General features: G+C 38.2%; 1 protein-coding gene across 1 annotated transcript; it reads left to right on the forward strand.

The window, feature by feature from the left end:
* Positions 1–287: 287 nt before the first annotated feature.
* Positions 288–15,071, forward strand: ube2z (ubiquitin-conjugating enzyme E2Z). Its single transcript, XM_067460488.1, has 7 exons — positions 288–1,038; positions 2,339–2,411; positions 3,751–3,938; positions 7,371–7,482; positions 7,593–7,705; positions 8,097–8,187; positions 13,238–15,071. The coding sequence occupies exons 1-7, from the start codon at positions 650–652 to the stop codon at positions 13,412–13,414; spliced, it is 1,143 nt and encodes a 380-aa protein (XP_067316589.1). The 5' UTR covers positions 288–649; the 3' UTR covers positions 13,415–15,071.
* The last annotated feature ends 212 nt before the right edge of the window (positions 15,072–15,283 follow it).

A 15,283-nucleotide genomic window follows, 5' to 3' on the forward strand; every position in this document is an offset into this window, starting at 1 on the left:
CTTTTTTAGTGAATCAAAAATATGCAGCGTGATGATTCCAACTCCCTTACGAATGACTCTTATGAACCGATTCATTTTAGCGAATGAAAAACAAACAAGCGCGACCAAAATGTCAAATTACCAGTTCTACGCCTCGCCAGCTGAACACATTTTGGATTTCTTTAGGACCGGATAATGTAATAGGAATTGCAATAAATGTACTAAAATAATCTTTAATTGAATCAGAATCGTTTAAATTCCTTCCAACTGGCGTTTAGCTTGAATCTCGTCCAGGAGTGCACCGCTAGATGGCACTATTCCCTTCTAAATGAGGAGGAAGTGGAGAGAAATGAAACAACATTGATAAACAGGCCAGGCCGGACGAGGAGATACTACGTTTATGTGCGTTTAGACCTTAAACTCCGTTACTCGTTCATGTGAATGTTAAATGCTTTGCTAAATCGGAAAATACATTAAAATCAGCGCTGCACTCGACATAGGGTGTTATAGTTGAGGTCGGAAGAGGGGAAAGGGAGAATATGTAGGAGTCATTTGTCTCTTCCTGCCCTCCTCCACTTGCCTCCGAGAGAGGAGAAACAGAAACTGCAAAAGAAACCGATTGGTCTGACAGCTGGTCAAACAGTTCGCGGATTCTACGGTCTCGTTGATAATGGCGGATAGCGTTGGGGAGGAGGCCAACGGTACGGTGGGGACGGCACAGGGCCACGGAGCGCAGTTCTCAGCGAGTTTGGGTAATTCTATACCGGGGCATTCATCAGCCTCCCCGCCTCCGTCACAGACCGGACTGTCTGTGGTGGCTCCCGGGATCGCGCATGCCATCACTCCGGCCGTGGAGAGTGGACTCGGTGTGCTGACCCATGCCCTCGACTCCACTCTCCCCGTGGCCCTTCCTCCATCCCTGCCGACCGGTATTGTATCAGGAGTCCCGGCCGGAGCGGGCCTCCTGTCCCAAATTCACGCCACCTCCTGGGATCCCACGTTAAGCACCGACTGGGATAACGAGAAGGCGTCTCAGCAGTGTATTCTCCGGATAAAAAGGTAATATTAATCTATCATAAGGGTCTGCATATGTTTTGGGAAGTGTACGTTAAGGCAACTTTTAAAGAAGTTAGCTTCTGTGTGTTATTTGAATATTTACTTCCTAATCCAAAGATGGTGAAAGGAAATATGTCAGAATGCCGAATGAACTTCCGATTTATATATTACGATTTTATGTTTTTTCTTTTGTTTTTAATACAGTAACAAATATAAATTTGACAACAACAAAAATAATAATGCAAATTTGTTTAGGTTTTTTATTTTCATCTTATGTATGCATGTTTTGCTTGGGAATTATAGGGATAGTTCACCCAAAAATTACAATTCAGTCATCATTTACTGACCCTCAAGTTGTTCTAACCATGTTACGAGTTTATATTTTCTGCTGACCACAAAAGAAGATATTAGAAGAATTTTGGTTTCTGGTCCCCATTGACTTCCATCATTTTCCCCCCACCCCCAATAGAAGTCAATGGAGACCAGCAACGGTTTGGTTACCCATAGTCTTTCTTTCTTTCTTTCTTTCTTTCTTTCTTTCTATCTATCTATCTATCTATCTATCTATCTATCTATCTATCTATCTATCTATCTATCTATCTATCTATCTATTGTGGGGGGGACGAGAAAAAAAAACATACTGGGTTAGAACTTGAGGGTGAGTAAATTATGACGACACATAACTTTTTGGGTGAAAATTAAGCATACAAAATTGTGCTATTTATTTTAACAATATGCTTTACTCACCTGTGAGCATTATTATTTTCTGATGAATGCACAGTGCTGTGATTGTGTAGTTTGGGTGTCATCCTTTAGACATCCACCAATTTATGGCATTTATCAGTAGAACTGAGAACTTTTCAAGTAGTTATTAAATATCGGTTAACATGTATTGCTCAAACCAATGACCAGGTCATCTCTACTAGCCTAGCATTCTGACACATTTTCCAGCCAAATGTTACAAGTGTGCATTTATAAGGCACAATATTGCCACTCTAGGGAATTATCACTTGGCACTGAAGGGACTTTGGCCTTGGCATAATTTGATCAGATGTCCCCGGAGGCCTAATGATGGAAATGTGGAGACGAAAATGAAAGCACTCGGTTACAATGAGTCAGTTATGTTTGTTTAGTTTGGCTCAGACATTCAGTGATCTGATGGTTTTCTTGGCAGGGTGTGTATAGGGCTTCTGCTTCCTCCTCGTGCTTTGACAAAAATGGTGCACACTGCCACTGATAGTTCTTCATGTGAGTGATGCCTCTTTGTTTTTAATAATTCTGTCCATATATATCTTCCATTCAGAGACATAATGTCCATCTACAAAGAGCCTCCTCCGGGTATGTTTGTGGTTCCTGATCCTCACGACATGACCAAGGTAAGCGTCAGCAGACATTTTCCCCATGATTATGGTGATATTTCAGCATATCACTATCTCTTCTGTGTTCCCTCCCTCCCTCCATCCTTCCTTCTTTTGTTATATTATTACTATGGTAAACAAAGAAGTCTTTGATTGCACATGCACAGTTAATGCATTAGGTTTCATAAACTAACAATGAACAATTATTTTACAGCATCTATTAGTTCTAGGTTATTGTTAATTTTTACATATACACTAGTGTTCAAAGGTTTGTTTTGATTTTTAATACTTTTATTCAGCAAGGATGCATTAAATTAACACTAAATACTTTAACATTTTTATAAAAGATTATACATTCCAAATAAATATAAACTTTATATTCATCAAACAATCTTGAGAGAAATGCATGAAAATTTCCGCAGAAACATTAAGCAGCTGTTTTCAACAGTGATGATAAGAAATGTTTCTTGAGCATCACATCAGTATATTTGTATATCAGTTTGAATATTTTCACAAGGATCACTGAAGACTGGAGTAATAATGCTAAAAAATCAGTTTTGCATCACATTAATAAATTACATTATAAAATATATTAAAATAGAAAAAAAAGTTTTAAATTAAGATGTTTATATACACGCACCTAAAGGATTATTAGGAACACCTGTTAAATTTCTTATTTATGCAATTATCTAATCAAACAATCACATGGCGGTTGCTTCAATGCATTTAGGGGTGGAGTCCTGATCAAGACAATCTCCTGAACTCCAAAATGAATGTCAGAATGGGAAAGAAAGGGGATTTAAGCAATTTTGAGCGTGCCATGGTTGTTGGTGCCAGACAGGCCGGTCTGAGTATTTCACAATCTGCTCAGTTACTGGGATCTTCACGCACAACCATTTCTAGGGTTTACAAAGAATTTTCAGTAAAAAAAAACATCCAGTATTCGGCTAGCCTAGCAGTCTATCAATGCCACGTAGAATTAAGGCAGTTCTGAAGGTGAAAGGACGTCAAACACAGTATTAGTATGGTGTTCCTAATAATCCTTTAGTTGAGTGTATATTGCTGTATTTTGGTGAAATAAATGCAGCTTTGATGAGCATAAGATTATAAAAAAACAAAAAAAAACTTTTAAATAGACTTACAGAACCCATACATTTAAACTGTAGTATGTGAATATATGTATATGCATTGTTAAAGTATTATGTACAAGCATGAATTAATAGTGAACAAAAGTATATTAGAAATGGTCCTAAATTAATAAATGCTGTAAAAGTATATGCTATACTGAATGTATGTGTCTGGATATTATTCCAAATAAACCCTCCTCTTCCACCTCCTCCTCCTCCTGTCTCCACAGATTCACGCCCTCATCACCGGCCCTTTCGACACACCATATGAGGGTGGCTTCTTCCTTTTCTTGTTTCGCTGTCCCCCTGACTATCCCATCCACCCTCCACGCGTCAAACTCATCACTACAGGGCAGAACACCGTTCGTTTCAACCCCAACTTCTACCGCAACGGCAAAGTTTGCCTGAGCATCCTCGGGTAAGAGTCATTTCTTCATTTGGCTTTGATTAGATTCTAACAGATCATATTACTTGGTCACTTTTAGTTCCTGAGTTAAGACCCATTCACAACAAGGACAATATCTTGAACTATAACAGTAACTAAAGTTTTAATAATCATTCTATATAATAATAATAATTATTAGAGAATAGTAAAGTCCACACCACAACTATATTCTGAAATTCTATATTCTGATTTCTGAAAACGGCAGTTATGTGTTACCGTGTGAACTAGGAGAAATGGGGTTTTAGGTTCTCAAACGTAACATTATGTGCCAGAAAATGCTTACGTCATGTGAGTGCCCTATGTTAAGAGTTTGTTTGATCATGGATGCTGTTAAGGTGGTACTCATTTATACATTTGTGCACACACTTTTAACTCCACTTCGCTGTCCAACCACACAAACGAACCTCGCATCATCTGTTGTTTTGAAAGGAACAGGAAGTTGCTCGTGCTATTCGTTGTTGTTGATTTTGAGGATTCTGATTGGCTTGCATGGCTTTATCCTTATCCCTACGGTGCCGCCCATAGGTGTGGCATAGTTATGATGGCGCCTGATGGCGTATTTATGCGGGTTTATGTAAATATTAGTTTCTCTAAAAACCCGTCTATGTGTTAACGTGGCCATAATCCACCCACCCACCTTGGTAGAGCTGCAGCATTTTAAGCATTTGCGGTAGACCGCAGTGTGGTGTGGATGCTAAATCTAGTTATCGTTGAAATCAATTTCAGAGGAATATCTTTCCAGCTGATAAACATTTTATATAGTATAAATTGTCAAAATATGATCTGATATCGATTCTCTGGACCAGCTGTATGATATTTGCAAAACTTAGTCCCTGTCCCAAATGGCACACCTAATGTGTACTTTCGGTCTTGTGGACTTACAATGGCCACTGCTTGCACGTGTCCGTTAAGTCCACGAGACTGTAAGGTGTCCCATTTGTCATTTTAAGTCTCAGAAGGGTTCTCGCGAATGCCCTCTTTGAGGTTGATATGCGCCCTCGATGCGCACTTCAGCCGAGCCCGCACTGGTGCATGTTACGCAGCGGACTTCTTCCCGGCAGTCAAAGCGGCATTACGTCGTGAAAGTGCGGACTCAGAGGAGGGTTTAGGGTGCCATTTGGGACAGGGCCTAAAAAAATCTGTTATACGATTACAATTTGATTAGATTCAGGGGTCTATATTATGTGCTTTTTTTACACAACCAGTAACATTTTAATTAACTTAGTAATGCCAAATGTCATTCCCAATTGGGACTACCGCAACAACAATGTCACAGATGAGCTCAATAATCTTAAAACAGCTTATAAATCCTTATTAGGAAACAACAAAAACGAGGTACTCCAATAAAAAAATAAAAATAAAAAAAATGACCAAAATAAAGATGTTAAGGGTTGTTGCTAAGAGTTATTTCGGTAATCGCATAATCTGTTGATTATTTTGACGTTTAATCAAGTAATCTTGATTTTTATTTTTGGTAAAAACCACAAATAACCATTAAAGTTACTTAAAATAGATGGTTATATTAACAATGAGGCAATAACAATTGGTTCAAATAAGGCATCAAAAGCAAGTAATCATGTGGTTTTACTGAAACAACACTTAAAATACATAATGCAATTTACATAATTTAAACAATAGATACATTATATATTAAAATAAATGCCTGCAGGGGGCGCCAGCGGCCTGGTGATTATTAGTGTCATCATATACAGCATGATCAAATTCTTGTTTAATATTAGCCAAACAGCATTTAATTCAAATGTCCACTTAATCTTTAATATTTGACCACTTTATGATATGACAGTGACTGTCGCATTTCTTTCTTGAACGAGAACATGTGGACATCAAAGCATACAAATTCAGAGCGAGCATTTAAACTTTTATTTTGAAATCGTGACAAACAACAATTCACTTCTTTAGAAACGTACTGATGCATTCTCCTGTGTTGGCCTAAGTTTATAAATTATTTATGTTACAAGTCTGGTGAAATGGCGCACGTTGCGTTCCTGGATGAATGTTATAAGCGTACCCAAATGTGAACGGGGCAGTTCTGAGATGCTGGAAGAAACGTGCAACCTGCAGTATGTAAACATGGGCAAATCACAATCGAGGATTTCTTTTTTAAATGAACTACTAAAATTTAATCGAGGAATCATGATGGACTTAGATGCTGTTAACTTAATCCAGTCGAAAACCTGTCAGTATCTGGTGTGTGCACTATTTGCCTCACGCAGTGCAACACATCACCTGCTCATAGAGTTGATTGGGTTGTTGATTGTGGCCTGTGGAATGTTGGTCCACTCCTCTTCAATGGCTGTGCGAAGTTGCTGGATATTGGTAGGAACTGGAACACGTTGTCATATATGCTGATCTAGAGCATCCCAAACATGGTCAATGGGTGACATTTGCGGTGAGTACTGGCCATGCAAGAACTCTGATGTTTTCAGCTTCCAGGAATTTTGTACAGATCCTTGCGACATGGGACCGTGCATTATCATGCTGCAACATGAGGTGAAAATTGAGGATGAATGGCGCAAGAGTGGGCTTCAGGATCTCGTCACGGTATCTTTGTGCATATAAAATGCATCTGTGTTTGTTGTCCATAATATACGCCTGCTCATACCATAATCCCACCCTCACCGTGGGCCACTCGATCCACAATGTTGACATTAGCAAACTGCTCACACACACTACGCCATACACGCTGCCTGCCATCTGCCCTGTACGGTAAAAACCGGGATTCATCCATGACAGTTTTTGCTGAAATTCTTGGTTATGCAAACTGATTGTTGCAGCAAATGTACGGGTGGCTGGTCTCAGACAACCTTGGAGGTGAAGATGCTGGGTGTGGGGGTCCTTGGCTGGTGTGGTAACACATGGTCTGCTATTGTGAGGCTGGATGGATGTAATGCCAATTTCTCTGAAACGTCTTTGGCTTATGGTAAAGAAATTACCATTTAATTCACAGGCAACAGCTCTGGTGGACATTCCTGCAGTCAGCATACCAATTGCACGCTCCCTCAAAACTTGCAACATCTGTGGCATTGTGCGGTGTGATGAATGATAACTGCACATTTTAGAGTGGCCTTTTATTGTGGCCAGCCTAAGGCACACCTGTCAAATAATCATGCTGTCTAATCAGCATCTTGATATGCCACACCCGCGAGGTGGATGGATTATCTCGGCAAAGGAGAAGTGCTCACTAACACAGATTTAGACAGATCTGTGAACAATATTTAAGAGTACATATGTATCTATGTACTTTTGTGTACATAGAAAGTCTTCGATCTTTGAGTTCGGCTCATGATAAATGGCATAAACAATAGTGTTGCGTTTATAAATTTGTTCAGTGTAGTTAGTGTTCTTGGTATGAATGGGCTTTTACTCAGATGTTTCTTTCTACAGCACTTGGACTGGTCCAGCGTGGAGCCCCGCTCAGAGCATCTCCTCTGTTCTCATATCTATACAGTCCCTAATGACGGAGAACCCTTACCACAATGAGCCAGGCTTTGAGCAGGTACTACTATTCCCACATTCTTTGTTTAGAAGGTCCCTGTGGGGTCTTCCTGTAATTTGTGTTTTATTTGGTTAACAGTGAATGTTATAGTTTATTCGTCTGTTTGCTAGGAAAGACACCCAGGTGACAGCAAAAACTACAACGAGTGTATTCGCCACGAGACCATGCGAGTTGCTGTGTGCGATATGCTAGAGGGTAAAGTGCCGTGTCCGGAGGCTTTGTGGTGAGTGATGATCCCTCAGCCATTTCCATAATCATGTTTTTTGTTTTTTTTTGTTAAAGGCTTGTTGCCTGTACTGAACTATTAGTATTGCCATTTATTAAATGGTTCAATTTTCTTAGGAAATATATTACTCATCAAAAACAAAAATGTTTTAATAGGCAACCCTGAGTGCATTTTGCAGTTCTCTAAAACAAACATTTTAAATTTGTATTTTATTTTTGTTGTTTTTCATTGCTTTTTATATATATATATATATATATATTCACTATGAAAATAGCCAAGGAAGCTTGCATGATGCTAAAACACAGACCAATCAACTATTTATTATATGAAGATAAACTTGCCTTGCCTATTAAACACCCTTTTAAGATCATTGTTTTTCTGTTCCTAGGAGCGTGATGGAGAAATCCTTCATGGAGTACTATGATTTTTATGAGGGGGTATGCAAAGAACGTCTGCATCTCCAAGGGCAGAACATGCAGGTAATAACTGTTTGCGAATTTGCTTTTCTAACGTTATGCTATGTGAATTTATTTAGTCATTTCGATTGTCATCATAACATTACATATACTGCCTTGTGCAAACATTTCGCATTGTGATATTACAAATGTTCTTTTTAACTGTGAGTCATTCATGTCAGCATTTACAAAAGGCCAGCAAGAACAAAGAATCTGACATACTACCATACCTTCTAGTAAAGAGTACTAGAGTTTCGCTGAATCACTGAGTACAGTTTCCATTCGCCTACAGCCATTTCTGAGCTATTTCCAGAGTTGTTATTGTCCTCAAGTCCTGCTATGAATCAGTATTCAGGCATTTCGTAGTCAGGTCACACATGGTTAAGGGAACTGTTGATCAGACTGTGGTTAAATTGTATCATCTTTGTGCTCACTTTATCTATTGTGCGTGCGTGCGTGCGTGCGTGCGTGCGCGCGTGCCTTTGTTATATTACATTGTGGGAACCAAATGTCCCCATAAGGATAGTAAAACCTGAGATTACCTACATTGTGGGAACCAGCCAGCGGTCCCCACTTTTCAAAATGCTTATAAATCATACAGGATGAGTTTTTAGAAAGTAAAAATGCAGAATGTTTCCTGTGATGAGTAGGTTAGGGGCAGGGGCAGAGTAAAGGGATAGAAAATACAGTTTGTACAGTATAAAAACCATTACGTCTATGGAGAGTCTCCACAAAGATATTGAACCAGACGTACATGTGTGTGTGTTTACACAGCATAATATTTACACAGTATAATTTTTATAAAATCTTAATAGTTTTCATTAATACATGGTATGTTCAAAAGTTTGGGATTGGTAAGAAAAGTAATGTGTGTGATTTTATTGATTTATTTGAATGGAATGTTTACAAAAACAAAAAACTGATTTATTTGAATGTATTGGTAAAATTATAAATGTCTTTTATGTCACTTTTGATCACATTAATGCATCCTTGATAAGTATAATTGAATTTCTTTCCCAAATATGAGTACTGACCCCAAACTTTTGAATAATTTATAGTTTGTACAGGTCCTTCTATAAAATTACCATATTGTGATAAAGTTTATTATTTTCCATAATGTAATGATAAAAATTAAACTTTCATATATTTTAGATTCATTGCACGCCAACTGAAATATTTCAGGTCTTTTATTGTTTTAATACTGATGATTTTGGCATACAGCTATCTCAAAAAATTAGCATATTTCATCCGACCAATAAAAGTGTTTTTAATACAAAAAAAAGTCAACCTTCAAATAATTATGTTCAGTTATGCACTCAATACTTGGTCGGGAATCCTTTTGCAGAAATGACTGCTCAAGCTATCTAAAAAAATTAGCATATCATGAAAAGGTTCTCTAAATGAGCTATTTAATAATGCGTTCAATTTATATAGCGCTTTTCAAGGCACTCAAAGCGCTTTACATAGAAGGGGGGAATCTCCTCAACCACCACCACCAATGTGCAGCATCCACCTGGATGATGCGACGGCAGCCATATTGAGCCAGAACGCCCACCACACACCAGCTGATTGGTGGAGAGGAGACCGAGTGATGAAGCCAATGAGGATATGGGGATTATTAGGAGGCAATGATGGACAGAGGCCAATGGGCAAATTTGGCCAGGATGCCGGGGTTACACCCCTACTCTTTTTTCCGAAAGACATTTCGGGGATTTTTAATGACCACAGAGAGTCAGGACCTCGGTTTAACGTCTCATCCGAAAGACGGTGCTCTTTTGACAGTATAGTGGCATCGTACAGTGACAGATGATTATTTACCTAATCATCTGAATCAACTGATTAACTCTAAACACCTGCAAAAGATTCCTGAGGCTTTTAAAAACTCCCAGCCTGGTTCATTACTCAAAACCGCAATCATGGGTGAGACTGCCGACCTGACTGCTGTCCAGAAGGCCATCATTGACACCCTCAAGCGAGAGGGTAAGACACAGAAAGACATTTCTGAACGAATAGGCTGTTCCCAGAGTGCTGTATCAAGGCACCTCAGTGGAAAGGAAAAAGTGTGGCAAAACACGCTGCACGACGAGAAGAGATGACCGGACCCTGAGGAAGATTGTGGAGAAGGACCGATTCCAGACCTTGGGGGACCTGCGGAGGCAGTGGACTGAGTCTGGAGTAGAAACATCCAGAGCCACCGTGTGCAGGCGTGTGCAGGAAATGGGCTACAGGTGCCGCATTCCCCAGGTTAAGCCACTTTGGGCTACAGAGAAGCAGCACTGGACTGTTGCTCAGTGGTCCAAAGTACTTTTTTCGGATGAAAGCAAATTTTGCATGTCATTCGGAAATCAAGGTGCCAGAGTCTGGAGGAAGACTAGGGAGAAGGAAATGCCAAAATGCCTGAAGTCCAGTGTCAAGTACCCACAGTCAGTGATGGTCTGGGGTGCCATGTCAGCTGCTGGTGTTGGTCCACTGTGTTTTATCAAGGGCAGGGTCAATGCAGCTAGCTATCAGGAGATTTTGGGGCACTTCATGCTTCCATCTGCTGAAAAGCTTTATGGAGATGAAGATTTGGTTTTTCAGCACGACCTGGCACCTGCTCACAGTGCCAAAACCACTGGTAAATGGTTTACTGACCATGGTATTACTGTGCTCATTTGGCCTGCCAACTCTCCTGACCTGAACCCCATAGAGAATCTGTGGGATATTGTGAAGAGAAAGCTGAGAGACGCAAGACCCAACACTCTGGATGAGCTTAAGGCCGCTATCGAAGCATCCTGGGCCTCCATAACACCTCAGCAGTGCCACAGGCTGATCACCTCCATGCCACGCCGCATTGGAGCAGTCATTTCTGCAAAAGGATTCCCCACCAAGTATTGAGTGCATAACTGAACATAATTATTTGAAGGTTGACTTTTTTTGTATTAAAAACACTTTTCTTTTATTGGTCGGATGAAATATGCTGGTTTTCATGAGCTGGGGGCCGTTCTTCGTACGTGGCTAACTCAGTTAGCTGGATTTGATTGTTGACGATTTGGCTTGATCTCGGATTGTTTGGTTCTTTGAAGCTCATCCTGGACTTGTAGTTGTAGCAACAGGTCCGTTAGCTTAAACCTGCTTATTTCATGTAAACAGGATTACATCGCATCTTGAGGTGATACTTAAAATCTGTCCCAGCCACTGCTACTTTATTACAAGAGTTCATTACTGAACCAGGGGCAATTATAATTTAAAATAATAATAAATATAAAAGTTTATTTGAAAATAATATTTTAATGTTGTGTGAAATTTGTGTATAATTCTATAGACACAGTCACTTGATTGAGAGATTTATTTGTGAATTGTGATAGAATGGTTACTTTATATATGTATTGGAGGTTTACACACAATGTGCAGTTAATTTTTTTTTTTTTTTTTTTTTAAACATGTAAAATACAGCAAAGAAAATATATTAATACACATATACAACAAAAAATAAAATAAATAAATAAAAAAGAACAATGAAACAAAAAAAAATGCCAGAGTATACAAACCTTGATAAATTAAAAAATTATATTCTTTAAGAATATTACAAGTCTTTGAGTATCTTTCTATGAATAATAGATTATTTTTCTATTGAACAAAAATCACATTAATAATCAATATCTAAATGAAACCTCTCTAATACATTATTAGCTGGATGTAAAATTAAGTGTAACTTCTTTTACTTTATTATTTAAGCAGTATGCTTCTGAAATACACCAAGCTTTATTCCAGTTTATATTCCTAAATACACTGTTCCACAATAAACTTTTATGAGTAGCTGTTCCACCTGTTATACTAGCCCTAATATGTTTATTAGTACAACTGTGTTTCAGAATGTCAAAGTCTCCGAATAACATGCTGTCTTGAACATATACTGCCTCAGAAGAATCACTTCACACACTCTTACAAATTGTATAACTTGTTGAGGTATGGCACCAAATACAACAGCATACTCTTTTGGTGTAACTGGAAACCCAAATTTATCCAATAATTCACTATAAGATAATAAAATATAGTTTGAATTTAAAAGTTGTTTAACTAAAACAATGTTGTTTTCAAACCAGTTATTATAGAAGAGAGATTTATTTTTATATTGAATTCATCTATTATTCCAATTGTGCATCTTCGTCGTGCATTAATTTGGGTGATGACGGATATTATGGGAGTGGCTTGATGCAGTGCAAGAGATGCAGATAATTTGATCTTGACTGTTAAGAAACTTAAATTAATATTGTCACATAACACATCTGCTTCAAATTGAATTAAAAATTAAATTACAACATTAAAATAAAAATGTAAAATGTGTACCAGTATTATAAAATCGTGAATATAAATAATTATGAATAATGTTCATCAAAACAGTCCATATTTAATTTATCTAACTTTTATGTTGGTTTGTTTGTTTGTCTGTTTCCTTATAAAGTTTTTTTTTTTTTTTTCTTTGACAAGTTTTTTGCCAGGTGGCTTTTTTAATTATATGATGTCATTACGTTGTCTTGACGCCAGCCAATCGCTGCATTGCTGATCGTGGTTTCGCGTATCGATGCATCTGTCCTCTTCAGGGAACACAGGCACGAGCAGTGATCTCCGATAACTTAATCCAGATATTTTAATCCAATCCGCAAATTCGTTAGAAGAACCAAATTAGCCAGATATCAGTTATCACGATTAAAGGATCTGGGATCTGTCAAATCATCTCGGATGTATTAAGCGAGGTACGAAGAACGGCCCCTGTATGCCAAAATTATCCGTATTAAAACAATAAAAGACCTGAAATATTTCAATTGGTGTGCAATGAATCTAAAATATATGAAAGTTTAATTTTTATCATTACATTATGGAAAATAATTAACTATCACAATATGCACATTTTTTGACAAGGACCTGTATATATAGTTGTACATTAATTTGGTTAAATTGTCACTGGTTTGTCTTAGCAAAAAAATTTTTTTCTGTTTTACAACTTTACAGTTTGTACCTTTGTGGAGATCAATATACTAAACATTTTGTTATTTCCTTTTTGTTCCCCGTTTAATGTTTGTATTTCTTGCAGGACCCTTTTGGAGAGAAGAGAGGCCGTTTTGACTACCAGGGTCTATTGACCCGTCTCAGAGCCATCCAGAGACGATTGCGGGAAAAGTGCCCGCCAGAGGACAACGATGGTGACTCTGATTCGGACACCAGCTCGTCTGGTACCGACCCAGACAGTCAGGGCAGCTCACAGCCTTAGAGTGCCCTCTAGGGGTACGACGCAAGCAAAGGTTAGACCGTTTCCCTTTACCTGCAGCTCCGGACTCCTCAAGCGAGCACAGATGCAAGAAGAGCCGGAAAAAACCTGGAAAATCTGCTCTCGGGGAAAAGAGTTTCTGTCTCTTCCGATTGGTTAATATTTTTGCTCTTGCTCTTTGTGTGCTGGCCAAAGGCTGCCTCTTGTTTTGCTGTCAATTTTTTTCCCTGAAGGAGAAGAGGTTCAGGCAGGAAGGGGAATGAGGGCCTTGCATATAGATGTATGTGTGCGTGTGTACATTTGTAAGTGACCGAGATGTATACGCCGGCTCCTTAGCAGGTCAACACAGCCTCTACCTTTTGAGTCCATATTTCTCTGTCTCCTGCTGCATCCATTGTAGAGATAAACCTAAAAAAAAATCATATGAAGTCAAATAATTCATTATAATAATAAAATCACTCTTAAAACAACCCGGTTTACTTGCAAATGCACACATTTCTTTTTGTTCCACTGTTTCCTTATTAAAACACCTAATCAAATGTTTGTTTTTCATTATGGAAATCATTTAAAAAATGAATATGGTCTTAAATTGATACAAATTCATAATGAATTGAAAACCATACTATAAGAGCAAGAGAAACGGATGCAACTTTAAAGAAATGTACATATTATATAGAGAAGTTTTATTTTAATGTTCAATGTTCTTAAAATGCTATTGAACTGGTGTAAGTATCGGCAGCCTGGCAAACACTAGTGGGAAAGGTTGCCTTTTGAGTTTGTTTCGTTTGGTGAACTTAAGTCTGTCTCTAATTGTGAAGCTGTTGAGTGTCAAAAGAGACATCTGTTCTGTAATCCTGAATTTTCAACAAGACAGAAACCTACTTTTTGTTGTAATTTCACTCATAATGCTTAGACAGCAGTTCCACACCAGCCTCTGCTCAAAGTGTCCCTCGATACTGTTACAAATGTCCTTCTCTTTACCGGGGATACTGTGGTCACTGGTGTCTTCATATGCAACAGGATGAAGCTGCCCAGTACAGATCTGGAGAAGAGGAATGGGATAATATTCACCCATTTTTGACACCATGGTTCTATCTATGCTCAGATTAGTTTTCATGAGAGTGCAACAATCTATTGAAATCCATCCCTTTAAATATATATGTAGTTTCCCACAGCATGCTAAACACAACCAAACTGGCAGCCTTTACTATACTGTGTCCATGTACATTTATAATGCATTTTATTCTTGGAAAAGCAGACTACACTTAGACCTCTACTGAGTGATTAACCCCCCAAACAATTACTCCGTTAGCAAAGTTTTACTTTCTCAGATGGGCCCAAGTACAGTTCCGGGGGTTTTGCATGTGCTATCATTTTAATGCAGTTGATTTCTCTTAAGTGAGAGAGAATATATTCTGGTCTAGGACATCATATTTTTGATATGACAGTACTGTTAGGTTGCTTGATTAGGTTGTTTGACTTTTAAGTCTGTCTCTCTTCTAGAACGCCCTGCAACATGAAACAGTTCCTTAACTGTGAGTTTGACTTTGTGATGTACTAATGCTTTTCCCTTGTTAGCGAAATGAGAATGAATTATGTAAATAATTAATGTATCAATTGCAACTATAAGGAAAAATATATATAAAACTGATTCTGATTACATGCCTCTCTGATTGCATTTGTTTCTTTGACGTAATATTTTAATTATTCAAAATTGACAAATGTTACATGGCAGAGAAAGTGTATATTATTACTTAACACATATTTCATCTTTATTTATCTCAATTTCACATGTTGAGATTCTCAGTTAATTTTGTAACCGCTACTTAAGTTGTTATAAAAGCTTTAAAATAAATGCATTCTATGCTTAAA

Source organism: Pseudorasbora parva, chromosome 2, assembly GCF_024679245.1.
Source record: "Pseudorasbora parva isolate DD20220531a chromosome 2, ASM2467924v1, whole genome shotgun sequence".
Lineage (NCBI taxonomy): Eukaryota > Metazoa > Chordata > Actinopteri > Cypriniformes > Gobionidae > Pseudorasbora > Pseudorasbora parva.